This window comes from Coturnix japonica, chromosome 14, assembly GCF_054131305.1.
Source record: "Coturnix japonica strain WE chromosome 14, WE-NBRP24, whole genome shotgun sequence".
Lineage (NCBI taxonomy): Eukaryota > Metazoa > Chordata > Aves > Galliformes > Phasianidae > Coturnix > Coturnix japonica.
The window spans coordinates 5,964,169-5,980,612 of NC_140676.1; the positions used below are offsets into that span (position 1 = coordinate 5,964,169).

A 16,444-nucleotide genomic window follows, 5' to 3' on the forward strand; every position below is an offset into this window, starting at 1 on the left:
TGCATATTTAAAAGCCAACACAGCACTCTGAATTTCATTTAAATAAGAGATAGGAGCTTCAGCTTGTTGTCCCCAGGGAGATCCAGATGGTTTGTCACTGGGGAAGGAGGTCTGGGACCTGGAGCAGGGGCCTGGGAGAGGTCTGCACCCAGCTCCTCCTCCCTGCTCACTCTACTCCAAATGATCTGGGAACTGAATCCCAGCTGGGGCTGAAAGGCAGTTGGGTGAGGGCTGAATCCCTGCATGCTGGGACCATCTCTAGGCTGGGCTCCCAGCTGCTCTAGGGGTCATGTTCAAGCTCCTGAACTGCCCCCAGCAAAGGCTGACCGTGGCACTTTTCTGCAGGAGTGTGAACACAGAGCCCCTGCAAAGCTACCAAACTGAGCTTTACCTACTAAGAAGACAGAAAAACTCTTAAAAAATGATAAAATAAAAAATCTAAATTTCTTTTTATCCTTCTCAGTTAAAAACCTGACCTGCTCTGACTTCAGCTTTGTGTTGTTCCATCTGTGTTCATCTCCCACTCCCCTTTTACTGTGTTGCTGCTAACTGAGAAACCTTTGTATTTCGCATTGTATATAATTCCTTAGCAACAGGTTGCTGCTGTCACGGCTACTTGTGATTGCTTTTGAATTCTCTTTCCAGCAGGCTCCAGAATAAATACAAAAGAGCACGTCTTTGCATGGCTCGTATCAAAGCTAGCCAGTTGCAAAGCCTCCGATCTGCTATTTAAAGCCCCAGCATCCTGTATAAAACCTTGATCAACAAAATTGAAAGGGATTTCATTTACATGCTCCTGCTATTTTTCATTCTCCTGCTCATCCAACAGTAATTTCTGGACTGTGAATTGGTTTCCCAAAAAGCCCATTAATGAGCTTTTTCTATGGAGCCTTGCATTCAATTTGACCCAGCTCATGTCTGCTGACACCACTACCACACTGCTTTAGGGGCAGGGGGCTGTGTTCCTAGTCTCAGCTTTGAAATGTAGGTTCCAAACCCCTCTGAGTTTCTGTGTGCTGCCCATAGGAAGCTCTTTTTCCCGACTGTTGCATCCACTGTTAGAAAAGTAGGAAATAAATACAAATTTGCAAGGTTCTGCTGTGCCAGTAGCTGCCCTGCAGCAATGCTATCATGTTCCAAGTCTGGAGCGCCCGGATCCTTTCAGAGCAGCTCCTCAGAGACAGGGAGAGCAGTACACGAGCAGCGTGAGCAGGGAACACAGCTGGAAAGCCCATTTTGCCTGTCAACAGGCCTCTTTTTCAGGAGCTGCAGCAGCCAAGCGAAGGCAAATAAGAAAAACAGAGGTATAAACGCTTCTCCTCTTCCTTATAAATTACCAGCTTGGTCTGCATGTCTGCATAAATTACCAGCATGGCTGAGTCTGAACTGGGCCTCCTCAGCTTATTTGGCAGGTTTTGCAAAGCCATGGTCTGACTGTGAGTTCTGCTATCTCTGCACAGCTTTGGGGTGACACGTGGGCTGTTCCCAGCAGGGTGTTCTGTGCCTTTCAGTTAACACAAGAAGCCCTGGATCTTATTCCCAGCTCTGTCACTCACTGTAACACAACACTGTGCCTCAGTTTCCCAAGCTCTGAAGCAATAATAATTACAGTCAGGCTGGCTGCAAGAGTTGGTTGTTTGTGAACCGCCCCACTAAGTGCCAAGCCTGTTATTATTCCTGTTATTATACCTAAATCCAACTTGCTTAGGGATGAAGACTCCTGTGAAAAGCACACAAATGGTTTCCCAGATCATCATTTTTATTAAAGTTTGCAGGCAGCTGAAGAGAAAAAACAGCAACAACAAAAACCCTACCAAATGTGAATAAGTGTCATTGAGAGTGCTGCAGAAGGGCTGTGCACAAAGTGTTCTCCTCCCAGCAGCAAAGGGCACTTGCTGCCCCTAAAAGTCCTTCGTTGTTGGAAGCAATGATGAGGGCTTGCAGCGCATTGCATCACCCAGCTGGCCCCACACAGGGAGAAGGGCAGGGGTGCCTGCAGCGGGATGAACCAGGCCAGCCAGGAGCTGGCAGCTCTGTGTGACCCTAAATGTAGCCTGAGTGCAGAGATCACTTAAATGTGGGGCACTGAGGCCCAACCTCATGCCAGCCCTGTGCTGCCTCTTCCCTTTGGCCTTGCTTTGCGGGAAAGGAGGCAAGAGGCCTTGCTTGCTCTGCAGGCCCGACTAGGCCCCGCCGCGCAGTGAGGCCTGTGTTCCTGCTCGTTTGCTAATTACACCCTCACCCACACGCTGCTGGGAGAGCACACGGAGGGGAAGCAGAAGCCCTGCTCTGAACAGGCAGAAGTTTTTTATCTGGTGAAGCATCTCACCGCAGTGATGGCGTTTTGGCAGCACGTGGCCTGGCAGCTGTGTGCGGGGAGCAGCCTGGCCTCAGGCCCAGCACCGGGAAGGAGGGAAAACACCAAAAAAGATTCACAGTGCAAAACCAAAGGCACCTGCCCCGTCCCACCGAGGCTCTGGATGCTGCTGGCAGCTGTGCATAGCTCCCACGCTCCAATATTTCAGCAGCTGCAGTCTCCGTGCTGCGGCTGGAGAACCAGGTGCTGAGTTCTGGGCTCAGCCCTTCCCTTTCCCCCACTTCCCCAGCCCCCTTTTCCCTATAAAAACGCTTCCACATCAACCCAGACAGCAGGCATTGCAAACAGCAAGCTCACTGCTATAAAAAAAATAGTAATATCTCTTATCCCACCCTCCCATCCTGTGAAGTAACTCTGAGGGATGCAGCCTGGTGTACATCCTTCATCTTCCTGCTCACATCGGGCCACCGGTATCCACCAGCCAGATGGTCCTTTGTGCCTCCGTGGTGCTGGAAAGGATGCAAGAGGCTCCTTGGCACCCTGTGTGGGGAACAGGAGGGGATTCAGTGGTTGTATCAGCTCCAGCAGCAAGGCAGGGGACATGGATGTGACACCGGCATCTGAGGAGGGAAAGAAAAAAGGAGTTAATTGCTGTGTTGGGAGCAGAGCTGGTGCCATGCACAGAACAGGTTTTGCGTGCTGGCAGCTACTGGGATCCCCTGACACCCAGCTTATTTTCCTGATAAAAAATGCTTCTACAGGCATTGCCAACAGCAAGCTTACAGCTCCTCCAAAACCACCCATATGACTGTGATTTCCAAGGAGCTGATTTACCACAGTCTGAGGCCAAGCACACACTGCACGTTTCCATCTGCCCAGGTTCGGAAAAGCCTGATTTTCATTGACGTTCCTCCCCAGGCCAGCCACTCCCTTCCAACACTGCTTGATAAACTGGCTCCAGAGACAAACAGCAGCAGAACTGCCCTCCCTGCTCAGCCTGCCTTGCTGTTATGTGCATGCAAATGGCATTCCCTAGGAGCCACCAACAGAAACTGGCTGTGACTTTGTTTGGGCAATAACAGCAAGGTTCTAACAGGCTTCTAGCATCGAACTCAGCAGCAAGCAGGTTATGAGAAGGGAAATGCGGGTTTTGGGCTGTCCTGAATGCTACTGTGGGCATCCACAGCTTGTACAAGGCAAGGTGGCTGGCTGCAAGCATGGCAGCAAAAACCTGTGGTTTCTTGCACGGTGTGAGCTCACCCAGTTCCACACAGAAGGGAAGCCAAGCTCGTGCTCATAAAAGGCTTGTTATCTCCACTGTAATTAAATAATCAGGAAAAGAGTCATTGAACAGATCCGATGTTTATTGTGACTGCAGCCTAGCAGTACCATAATGTAGTGCTGGGCCTGGCAAGTTGCCGCAATCCTCACAGGCACTTTGAGATCAAAGTTCAGCTTTTCAGTGCCAGAACAAAATAAGCTCCCACTCAGCAATGCTGCCTCACCCAGGGCAGGCAGAAGGTCCCGGGGACTGTTGTCACCATGTCACCTGTACAGGAGCTACTGGTTTTAGGGTGGGACTTGGGATTTAGCACCTGTGAGCCAGTCCTCAGCCCATCAGTGACCTCATCCCATGGAAATGAGGCTGTCGCACAGGACAGACAGTTTGGAGAAGCTAATGCTAATTTGAAGACATGTAGCTTGCAGAACCTGCTCCTGGTATTGCCCCAAATCACCTCCTGGGAGGTACAGAGCTGTCCCCATCAGCTGTCACTGCCTAACATCACTATACCACCCAGCATCACACCCCAAGCTCCAGGCTGGGCTTTGCTTGTGTTTATAAACACAGAGAACCATTATTAGTGAAGTGCTCAGTATTGTATTTCCCATTTGCAATCATTTGTCTCATCATGCCATAACTCCTGTGGGAATGACAAAGCTGACTCGGCCAGCTCTCCCCCCAGATCAGCCTGAATTTAACACCTCTTACTCAAACTTTCCGCCTCCAGCCAGGGCAGAGGCCAGGTGATTTCTGCAATGAGCAAAGACACATCCAAGCAGGTCCCATCAGGACAATCCAGCAGCACCAGTGCAGCCCCCTATTTCACACCATCACCGGAGTCACCCTCATCAGCTCAGCAGTCACATATTGGAGGAGGCCAGGCTTTCACATTTTATACCATTAATCATGCTCAATCCCTGGAATTACAGCTGGCAGCAAGCACCATGTTGATGTCATGCTGCATACTTGGCAGGGGCAATGGGAGCTCTGCCCAAAGGTGTAGCAGCACAAGGCTGCCCTTGGCTCTAGGAGGGTTGGAGGCTGAGCCTTTGGGGACATGCATCCAGCTGAGCCGTTTTATGCTTTCCCCAGCTGAAGCACATTACCCTCTGGATTAGCAGTGGCTGCCTGCTCACAAAGTGCACCAGCACCTGGAGAAACCTACGAGGAAAGTGCCCACCTCTCTTCTTGATGCCCCTTCCTGAAAAAGGATCCCATAGGGAACAAAGCAGGTATTGCAGCAGAGACCCTCCTGCATCGTGGGAGCTGCAAGCCAAAAACCCCCTTGGCCATGCTACTTTAGAATGATGGAGTAACCACAGGGTCCTATAGGCAGTTATCCCAGGTCCTGAGCCCAGTTTTGACACAGGTGCAACAACAACCAGCTAAGACAAGAGTAGGAGATGTCACAGGTAAGGCACAGGCTGCACATGCATATCAGAAAGACGTGGATCTGGCCTTTACCAGCCAGTCCTGGTTCTTTATTTAAGGAAATGTCAGTGGCTGAGGCTAGAACATTAAATTAAACAAGCACACAGACAAAACCCCTCTAGAAAAATAAAATGATGTTCTCTCTGGCAAAAAACAAACAAACAAACAAAAAAACCTATGTATATTTTAAATACTTCTTTTAACTGAAGACTAGAAATTAAGCCAAAAAAAGCATATCAAACCCTTACACACTGACTTTTCACCAGCTTTTCTTCTAGGTTGGTATATTACAGTTCCTGCTCCTCCTGTGCTTGTGCCAGGCTCTGGCATTCAGTATGAATTATTATCATCTATCCCCTAGAAAGAGCTTTGTAAAACCTGAGCAATCCAAATAGAGCACAGAGTAAAAACGCAGAAGAAGAAAGTACAAGCACTGTGTTTTGGGGAACTGCTCTTTATTCAGTGGCTGAAGAATCAATGCTCACCTCAAGCTGTTCCCTGTTCTCACTCCAAGCAGTGGGGCTGGTGTTGAGCTTTAATATTCAGGCACATCTGCTACCAGAGGAAATGAATTTTCGGCTCTAAGGCAGCTCTTAAAGGGGGGCCCCACTGACCCACATAGAAAATGATGGAGTCCTCACACCCTTTGCTGCGATATTTAATAGCTGAGTGGCAGTTAATTAGATTACTGAGCCACTGTGACAGATGCTAGGCAACGTCTGAGGAGGAGAATTTGGAAAGGCCATTATCTCCTAGTGATGGGAAAGCTCTTGGAAATCTCATTTTAGCCCTTTCCATTCTTTCCATGCCCTCGCTGCGGTCCAGCCCATGCAGAAGCCAGGCATTTTACAAATCAAAGGCCATTATAGAGAACACCCTGGATGCTTTTTCCACCAGAGACAAGCAGGTGGCCATGTTGGGCAAAAGCCCAGTAGAGGTGCCAGGAGCTCCCCTCAGCTTCCCAGCTGCCATCAAAGAGAAGATCAGTGGGAAATGTCGAAGCACTTTGGTGATTCTAAGGTGCACCAACCCCACAGAGTGCAAAACAGGGGAGCGAGTGGGTGTCAGATGGGCAGCATTCTTTCTTCCCTGCGTTAAGTGGAGTGGATTTTGATGAAGATATGGAAGGATTCCCCACCCCACAATCTCACTTTCCAAAGAAAACCTTAATTGAGGCTTGCTGATCCCGCCCCATGGGCAAAGGATCCCAGCTCCTGTAGCTAACTAGGAGCACACCTCCATCAATACAGCAGCGCTGCATGCATTGCTGGCACCCAGAAACCTGCAGGCAGAGGCGTTACAGACTTCCTGGGAAGAGAACTTTGCACTTGGATGACATTTGTTTTCACAGCGCAAAGCAATTGTGCTATTGTGACCTAATTCCTGGCCATCTACATCTTGGTACAGATTGGTGAAAATGTGCAAAGCTCAGCGGGACAAAACCAGTAACCAGAATAGCAACTAAACGTCCCACTGGGGAGGAAAAGAGGAATCCCTCTTCCACTGGTGCTGGGAGCAGTAGCTTTCCTGAGCATGTGAGAACCAGAGCACTGGAATTACACAGGACACTGATCTTATTCCCGTACACCCCCCAAAAAAAAAACAACCAATAAACACATTCTTCTTCTGGTTACAAAACCCCTTTTCCTCCCACTCAGGTCTCACACAGAAGTCTCAGAAGTACTGATACAACAAGCAACAGTTTGGATGTTAAATAAACACCAGAACCATCAAATGCACCATGGCTTCTCAGCTTCTGCTGCCCACTGAAATGAAAATAGAGAGCACAAAAAGAGATGCAAGATTCCCCAGCATCCTAAGGGTCACTTGCCTACATATTCATCAGCTCCAAAGCAACCACCCAGATAACCAGCAAAAATATTGAATTACTGAGATGCTTTCCAAAGCGCTTGTTGCTGTAGTATCTCCCTGCTCTCAAATTTAAGTGCTTTTACTCATAGATACCACAACCTGTTACACAAAATGGGGACAGAATGCATTCCATTGTCCTATCCATGAAAGCAGGTGTGGGGTCTGCCTTCTCTCCCCCTTGCCACACTGAGATGGGTGATGCTGGCACACCCAGCTGGTTCAGAGTGAAAGCAAAGGGGCTGCAGCCTCCTCACAACCATCAGTGTAGACACATCTCATAAGATGCAGAGGGGACTATCTTGAATCAAGAGTTAGCAAGACTTCCAACATCACAGAGATGACTATTCTCTTCCGGTGCTACGTCCCTCTCACCGTTTAATGTAGCCTTCTCATAAAAAGGAAGCACACTGCAACCTGTGGTTTCAGTGAGGTGTGTGGAGATGTATTTGAGGCAAAACAGTAAGTTGTAATTTTAGAGAACACCCTCACCTTACTGAGCTCCTGAAAACAAGCCCTCGAGCCCCACCTCTCATGATGGCAAGTGCTTCCAGGTGCTGACAAAAGCTGTAGGGATGAGTGAATAAGGCACCGTTGTGATACAGTTCCACGTGTCTGATGTAGGATCGTAGCAGTCCAGCGTTTTGCACCTCTGAGTCCCAAAGTAACCACCCACCACATAGAGTTTATTTCCTGAGGCCAAAGCGTGGCACGACATGCGCTTGGCTGTCATGTCCCCAATGCGTGTCCACTGGTCTGTCTCGCAGTCAAAGCGATAGGCAGATGCTGCTGTGAACTCTGTATCTCCCCCCATGATGAAAATCTGGCTGCCCAGCACTGCGGCTGCAGTGTAGCGCCAGGGCTGTGGGCATTCTGCTTTGATCGTCCACCGATTCTCCACTGGATCGTAGCACTGCACTTTGGACACCATGTCCCGGTGGATGCTGGTTCCACCGAAGACAAAAAGTTTCAGCCTGGCGCTTACCACTGCAGCATTGCTCACACCATCTCTCAAAGGAGCCACCATCATCCATTTGTTGGATGCAGGATCATACTTCTCTACTTGCTTCAAGGAAACAGAAGGTGATGCGGGGAAGACCCCGGCCACAGCAGTGTGTCCACCAACCACATACAGGCAGTTTTCCAGCTCAGCTGAGCCATGCCCAAACCGTGCTATCAACATGGGGGCAGCTTTTGACCATTCCTCATGTACAGTATCATAAACCCACACATCTTTGGAGACCCCGTTCTCTGAGCCCCTGCCACCAGTGATGTACACTTTGCAGCCAATGGCACAGGCACTGAACTCTTTCCGTGGGCTCGGCAGGTCTGCTTTGGGGATAATTTCCTTTGCTTTTTGATCCACTTGGTAGATCTTGTCACACATGAAGGTCTGTCCTCCCAGGATCAGCAAGGTGTGCCCGGCTTTGCGAGGCCTGGCACAAGGACTGGTGACAATCCCATCATTCTGGAGAATCTTCTTCTTGCACTGAATAGCTTCGTCCAGGACAAGCTTGTTCCTTTCATCCACCATGATCAGGTCCTCACAAGCCAAAGCTTCCTTGAGGCATTCAGAAGGAAGCAGGGCCAAGCGGACATTCCTCAGAAGCTCTGGGAGATAGGCCTTCCGTTCATCCAAATCATACTTCACCCACTGAAGGACGGCCTTAAAGACCTTCTCCTCATCCTCAATCTCCAACTCGTCACTGGAGATTAGGTCCAACAGAGTGTCCTTGGAAAGGTTGTTGAAGTCCTCGCTCTTGTGAACAGTCTCAAAGTTGACCAGGCACATCCTCCAGGAGAGCTCGTAGAGCCGCCGGCACTGATGGGCATCTGAGAGCAGCATCATGCCCAGGCAGTTGGAAGGGTAGAGGTTCTTCTCCAGGAACTCAGCTGCCGCATCTCGGACATCGTGGAACTGTAACATGTCTCCAGCCTCCAGGAGGGACTCTGCATTTTCCTCATTAATGATGATCCGAGAGGAATAAGCAAAGTCCAGCAGCAGCTCCAGCACCTCTGGATGGAGGCTGTCATGGAAATTCACCTCATCATCCAAGCTCTCCCGGAGGCCATTGCTGAACATGGCTTCGAAGTACCTGCTGGAAGCAGCCAGCACCGCGCGGTGACATGGGAATGACCTGTTTCCTGCCCAAAGGGTGACATCAGTGAACATGCAGTGCTTCCGGAGGGTGTTCAGGTGGGATAAGACGCAGTCTGGGTGGGAAGCTTTGTGGAAAAGCAGGATGTTCATGGAGCCTGTGCTTGTCCGGGATTTGCGGTTCTCGTGGACGCTGACTGACATGATGACAGATCTACTGCCTGCAGAGAAACAAGCAGAAAAACCATTATTCTCTTGTTCTTACCAATGCGAGGTACTGAGCCAGCACCAGAATATGTGCATTTGCTATCCAACCCTGACGTGCTGTTAGTGGACCCCAAACCTGAAGCCCCAGCTCTATGGGTGATCCTGCACCCCAACTGGCAGCACCCATGTCTCCAGCAGTGTCTGCACCCACACATCCTTCTGAAATGTAACCCAGCAGGGCGGAAAAGAGGGGAGGAAACTCTGCCCTTTGGTTTCAGCAATGAAGCAACAATGTGAGGCAATCAAAACCAAGACTTGGTGGTACATCTCCTCAGGGTCTCTAGAGGGTATTGGCAAACCACAGAAGAATTACTCTTCCTTAGAAAACAGCATTAAGAGGGCATTCCATCCAGGATAAAGGGTACTGGTCTGCTCCGGGCTCAGCAGAAATCAAGTTTTTCATGAAGACTATTGCAGGTTTAGGAAATGCAATTGCTGTTGGCTTTATTTATGACTGTCCCAAGGTTTGAGAAATGAGCCTTGAAAAAAAAGCAACCCTGAGATATGACTGAAGAGTTCGATTTTTCACATCACCTTCCAACCCGTTGCCACTCCTTTAATTCCCTTCTGTGAGGAATGAGTCCAGGCACCCAGCGGAGGGCAGCTGGCGATGCTTGGGATAAGGGTAAAGCAGGACTGATCCCCAGCCCCATGCTGAGCTCTGGCTCACTGACCTCGCCAAGACCCGGAGCAGCACAGCCCTCCCACGCTCTGCAGCCTGATGACCTCAAGCGGAGGCTGATGGCCAGATAAGCAGCCTGAATCATGCTCTGCTCACATGTTCCTACCCCCCCTGTCCTCCAAAGCCTCCAAAGAGCCCATATTGGACAAATATTTGCAAACACGTCTCTCCTTCCCCCAAGTTGCCGTGAAATATCGAGGCTGGTGCTCCCGAGGCATCATTCATTCCTCAGGGCTGTGTCACGGTACAGGGAAAAGGTCTCTCCAGGCTTCTGTGCATGTTCCTCACCCGAACTGCAGCCTGTGCTGAGACTGCCAAGCTCATTTCATTTGTGATGGTAAGCTGTGCAGAATCAGGGCTCCAAAACAGGAGGGAAAATGCCATTGCTGATCCAAATGCATTTTGAGGAAATGGTTTCCACCATCTACAATCAGCTCAGGGACAACAATAATTTAAAAGCTTATATGTATTCCAGCATCAAAGCTCTGTAACGCTGGACTAAGGAAAACAAATGAAACATTTATGAGGCTGCTAAAAGCTATTGATTTAGATTCCTACTCCTACAACCTCAGAAACAACCCTGCCATCTCTAGCACTTCCTTTGCTCACAGCTCAGGTCACATATCCAATGTTAACCTTTGATTTGCTCATCCACAAGAAGAAATCAAGCTATTTATATAGGGCAGATATAGAAACAAACAAGAAGATCACAGGAGGGCAGCACCATTTATTCTGATGCTAAGATTAGAAGAGCAGCTACTCAGAATGGAAGGAACAGGTTGTTTAGAAATAAGAAATGTCTATATAAAAGCTGTGATGACATACTAAAAACAAAACAGAGCCTTCAAGCATCTAACATTCAACATCACACCCAGGGGAACCAAACAATATTTCTATGCCATGGGTACTGAACAACACTTCAGGTACAGCTGGTGGGTTGCAGTCCAGCCCTTACTGGGACTGCTTTTCATACTGTCATGTCCCAGTACAGGTGCTAACTGGTTCCCAGTACAGCCATATCTGAAAGCTGGAGGAGCTGTGGCCTCTCCTGGCAGTGTTGAGGCTAGACAGACCAACACACCAAAAGCTGACAGCCTCTGAACTTTGGTTTTCAGCCATCTCAACAGCAAGGATTGCTTCTCTTTTATTCAGTAACTTCCAAGTGGGTTGTTTTGAGGGCAAACAGAGCAATTCACCTACTTCTTGGATCCTATTGCAACTGGGGCAAACAGAAAACTGGCTTTTATTATTTCTTCCCTTTGCAAACACATCCCAGCGCTTCTCGCAGCCTACAGAGAATCTGGCTTCATCCCACACATATCAGATGGACTGAAACTGCAGGGAGCAGATATTTCATCAGATGGGTTTCTTCCAAAATCCAGCAACCTTGTGAACCTCAGAAACCTGCAGCTAAAGAGATCTTCTGTGATTTTCATGTGCACAAATGTACTCTTCCACTTCAGTAAGGCTGAACTGCAGAGAGGAGCAGAATTCCCAACCCCCCCCCCTCATCCCCCATTCACCACATCCCTCGCCTGGCTACCGAGCTGAAGAGAAAAACCAGAACTGCTCAGAAGGGGGAACAGTTCACACAAAGGAACCTGTCAGTGCCTCTTTCCGTGCTCCCACCTGCTCTGTGAGCACTCAGGGGGTTATCAGAGCTCACAGCTGCATCCTCCATCACGCAGGATGAGAGCACTACACCAGATGTGTCAACTCGAACAGCAGAAGCCACGATCTGAACAAATGGCTTCTTGGCTTTCTCCATATTTATTTATTTATTTTTGTCCTTTGAAAGATGGTTATTAAAAGAAAAAGAAAAAAGCAAATATCTGTTGCAAAGCCTTTTAGAGGATCTTACTGTATGCACAGGCAGATGATAACCCTTCTCTCATATGGATGAGAGCAGAGGAGCAGCAGCTTTTTGACAGCTATCCAGGCTGTCTGCTGGCTATAATGTTCCCCTGTCTGTCTGCTGCTTTTATACAGCAGATATAGGAAAGACAGGATTTTTTCCAGTGGAGCAAGATAAGGGTGCTTTGGAAATCCTTCCTGTGAAGCCAGAAATCCAAAAAGAGATCGGGAGTTGTATCTGGAAGTAAACAGCCCTCTGATCCTCTGATCCCAGCTCGTGAAGAAAATGCCTCTGGACAGAACAAAGCTGGCAAAGAGAATGAGGCAAGAAAACAAAGCACATCATGAAAAAATCCAAGCAGCCCTTAGAAACTGAGTACTCTGAAGCCACTTCAGCTCCAGGTTTCCCACCACAAAAGACCCGTGTATGAGAGGACAACCCAGAAGGATAGTTATATATATGAACTATATTTAGCAAGGCTTGGGGTTCCCCCGTCCATCTTAAACCAGCAGAACATCCACAAATCTCCACTTTCAATCCCTATAGGCAGGGAATTCCCAGCTGGTTTGGGCATGCCGTTTGCACCTTGTGAGCTGAGCTGGGTTTCCCCATCCTACTGTACCCATGTGCTGCTAACATGCAGGATGCTGTGTCCGATCTCAGGTCATAGTTATAGTGCTGTCACCTTTTAAAAGGACAATATATCTGGGGAGCAAACAAGATATTCCCCAGTGAGACTGGAGGTTCAAGAATCATTTCTTCTTGGAAAATGAAAGTCCCCAGACTGTAAAGGTTGACTGCACACCAACAAAGAGCCCAAATCCCATGAACCGAAGCCGGCGCTTTTTGTTTGCCAATCAGACTTTCTGAGAAGCAGCAAGCAGAACGCATTTCTTTCTACACTGCTCAACTATGAGCTATTTAAAGTGGTAAATAAGTAAATAAACAAGCAGGAGGGATCCCTGCTGGCTCTGTACAGACTTGGAAGAAGGAAGCTGGGGAGCTGCCACCCCTGTCCTGGGAGCGCTGCGATTTAGCATGGGGCTGTGCACTGCACACTAGGGGCCGTCAGGAGGATTTAACTGCTAACTGTGTGAGGGTAAGATCAAAGGCTTCAGACCCAGCAGAGCTTTCATCATTTCCCTCCTTGATTTACTCCAGCCTTGGTTTGGCTGCCTTCCTTTTTCCTGCCACACAGTCGCTGGTAGATAGCCTGAATTCCAAGCAATAGGGACAGAAGTCATCTGCTGGGACACAATGCAACAGAGCAGAGCAGCCCTGAGCAGCCAGCAGCACCTAATTTTGCAAGGGAACAATTCATCTTTTCCTCCCTGATTTCACAATATCCACCCTTTGCAGTGAAACACCCTCTCAAATTCAGAGAAAGTTCAGTTTCTTCCTAGAATAAACGCACTCTCTACTTGCTAGTCCTGAAAATCTGTGCCTTTCCAATGCTTTTATGAACTGCATTGCCTGGTGCCTAGGCCAGCGACCCCAGCCCCGGTCAGTTACTGATGCAGGACAGCTGACTCCCCCTTTATATTTTTATTTCAAGAGTTGCAATGCAAAAACGTAAAGTCACTGTTACATCTTCATGGGGAAGAGCTCCTTGCAGAAGCTGCTCAGCGCAAGGAGAAGTGTGGCAATGCACTGACACAGATCCCGGATGCAGCCCTGTTTCCAAAGCGTGTAAAGCAATTGCTGGGTGAAGGTTTGTCAAAAGGTTTGAAAAGAAGGGCAGCACAGGAAGGCTTTCATCACCTACTCATGGGCACTGCTTGAGCTTCTAAAGCAGGAAAAAAACCTTTACGCAAAACAGGAAAAGATGGGGTGGGGGGTGAGGGGGAAAGGAGGCAGACAGCAAGAAAGGGGAAGGAACAAATCTGAAGGGGTTTTTCAGATGCTTTTCATGTCCTTCCAAAACGCAGTGGACTATCAGGTGTACAGCTCAGAGCTGCTGGAAATGCTTGGTACTAATAACATCCTTCTGCAAAGAGTGTTTGTGATGAAAGAAATAAAAATAGCAGCCGGCATCACAGCATAACACTGTGCTTGTTGGGCTGCAGCCAGGGGGGAACAGCCAGGGACCTGCATGGCACCTCCAGGACGAGTCCCCTGCCCTGTCCTCAGCCAGCTCTGCTCTCTGACAGTGGAGCTTCACCTCCAGCAACACCTCTGAGCTCAGTGTCAGTCCCATTTGTTCTTCTCTGCAGGATGACTAACACAGCAAATATGCAACTGTGATTTTTCACCTAGGAATTTGGGCAACGTAACCCTGCCGTGAATCAGGGGTATTGCTGTGAGAAAGCTGCACTCAGCCATCCTGACCAGCTCTCATCATTTCGTCATACCTGCCATACAAGGGAATATGGTTAACCCAGCCCCCACAAACAGGATTTGGGGTCCCATCCCAGCCTTTGGGATAGGAAGGCATCCTTATCATTTCTTCTCGTTTTCTCACTTTCTCGTCTGGCTGTACATCCTGGACAGAAAACAGAGAGACCATGTGAAAGGCTCCTTCTGTTGGCTCAGACAGAAACTGGGAGGTTTTCCAAGGCCAGTTCTGTAGGCTCCAGGAGATCAGATTGTCTGGAGAAGGTCCGGGCACGTATCTCAACATGCTCACTAAAGCACATCAGAACGCAGAAACTTGGGCTGTCCATCACTGCTCCCTAACCCACACCTCCCAAGCACCCTTTGGCTTTTCCAGTGCTCCACTCTGAGCCCAAAACCACCACCTGAATGCCACTTACCATAGAAACTCAATGCAGTATTTGCAAGCAGTACCAATCAGCTCTTGTTCCATCCTGCAAAAGCACTGCCCCAAATCAGTGACACAAACTAACCTGAGCCAAAGGGGACCATGATCCAACAGACATAAAAATACCTGTAGGAAACTTGCTGTGCGTGCAAGAGGCACAGTTGTATTTGCAAGTCGGGAGTTGGATTTGCTGCTCTGCAGCTGAGTTACTCCATACAGGTTCTGAAGGTACCTGTGAGGCAATCACACCAAGTTCACACTCACCACTAAGCTCGCTGGCTTTGCAGTCCCTGGGAATACCACACCCTCCTACAACCACTAACCAAATCAGGATAAATAATGCTTTTGGCCACGGTTCAGGCTCCAGACAATGGCTTTTCATTGCTACGCCTTAACCCCAGTGGATCTTTTCAGACCCCGTGATTCATTTCAGAGGCTGCTGTGGGGTTTTGTCCTCCCCGCTTGCCCTCCAGCTCCGCTGGTGAATGAATTCCCTTCTGCTAGATCAATCACAGTCGCTTTGCAAAATGAATGTGGGGCTGCAGAAGAAGCAAGCAAGCTTTCAGCCCCGTCTCCCAAATTATATTCAAAAAGGCTCTGAAATGGAAACAATCGACTGGATCACAGTATCCACCCCAGCCCCATCTGAGCGGGACAAAGTCCTTTTCAAGCAAGCCAACTTGTTAATGTGCTGCACAGGGAGCTTCAAATAGAGACAAGTGGAACCACATGCCACTTCCCAGGGAGGGTTTATAGGATGAGATGTGGTGTGTGTCAAATTAATGCCAGAACAACCGTGGAGCTGCTGACTGCAGAGGGCATACCCACATCCTCCCACCCTGTGCACTGTGCCCCGCTCCCAGCACTGCTCCCATAATCAGAGGGACCTCTCATCCTTCACACCAGCTCTATCCTCAGGCTTTGAGCTTTGTGCCTGGCCGGTTCACTTGGTTTGATCATCTTACTTCTGGTGCTTTTATTTCATTGCTAACACAGCATCAAACCATGCGCTCAGCTTGCATATCCCAGATCAGCACGCAGCAAAGCAGGCTGTCCAGGCATCTGCGCACACAACAAGAGCAAAGCAGAGGGGACTGAAGCAATAAACTCAACACCATCTGGCAGGATCTCATGCAAAAACTCTTTGCAAAGTGTCACACTCATCAAGCAGTGAGCGGGGTTACGGGACACGCAGTGCTCCCAGCGATGGGAACACACAGAGCCTTTGTGTGCATGATGCTCACTGCAGGGATACAAAGCTGATAAGCAGAGGTCGATGTGATGGTGGTTTAAAGGTCAGGTCGGGGTGGTGCGCTGCAGCTCAGTGCTTCCTGCAGCCACCGCTGCCCACAATGCCAGCTGTGTGTGTGTGTGCAGTGCTATTCCCATCCTTACATCTATAAAGAACCACATCCAGCACTGCAGGGAGTAGCACTGCTCGCATTATCAGCCCTGTCCCGAATGCAGCGTGGGAGCCTTCAGGTGCAGGACATGGGGCAGGACATGGGGCAGGACATGGGGCAGGACGTGGGGCAGGACACCGGCCAGCACAGCCACATACAGGCACAACGAACACACAGGAGGGAATGGGAGCTTCAATTCTGCGTTGCTGCTCCTCCACCCCGATGTCACCGCTCCCGATCTCCCCGTTCTTTCAAGCCCTTCGCCAACTTCCACCCGCTCCCCTTCCGCACCCGATCAAGCTCAAAGCTCAGATCACTCACCGTTTCTCTCCTCAACCTCCCGGTGTCCCAAAGCCTTTCACAGCGCTGCCACAAGCCGGGCGGATCGCTGGAGCTGCCGGCCCACGCGCGTTGCGCTGCGTGGCGTTACCCCCCCCCCCAGCCCTGGGTACAATGTGAGCCTGCCCCGCGTGGGGCAG

General features: G+C 49.4%; 1 protein-coding gene across 3 annotated transcripts; it reads right to left on the reverse strand.

The window, feature by feature from the left end:
* Positions 1-1,741: 1,741 nt before the first annotated feature.
* KLHL25 (kelch like family member 25) lies at positions 1,742-16,404 on the reverse strand. 3 transcript variants are annotated; one of them, XM_085515385.1, is made up of 4 exons: positions 16,287-16,404; positions 11,147-11,350; positions 7,392-9,218; positions 1,742-2,937 (listed from the first exon to the last, which is right to left on the reverse strand). In XM_085515385.1, exon 3 carries the CDS (start codon positions 9,199-9,201, stop codon positions 7,432-7,434), a length of 1,770 nt encoding a protein of 589 aa, XP_085371511.1. In that variant the 5' UTR covers positions 9,202-9,218; positions 11,147-11,350; positions 16,287-16,404; the 3' UTR covers positions 1,742-2,937; positions 7,392-7,431. The 3 variants fall into 3 exon arrangements, with proteins under 3 accessions (XP_085371511.1, XP_032302816.1, XP_015728629.1); XM_032446925.2 differs by lacking the exon at positions 11,147-11,350 and adding an exon at positions 14,689-14,794; XM_015873143.3 differs by lacking the exon at positions 11,147-11,350.
* Positions 16,405-16,444: the final 40 nt, after the last annotated feature.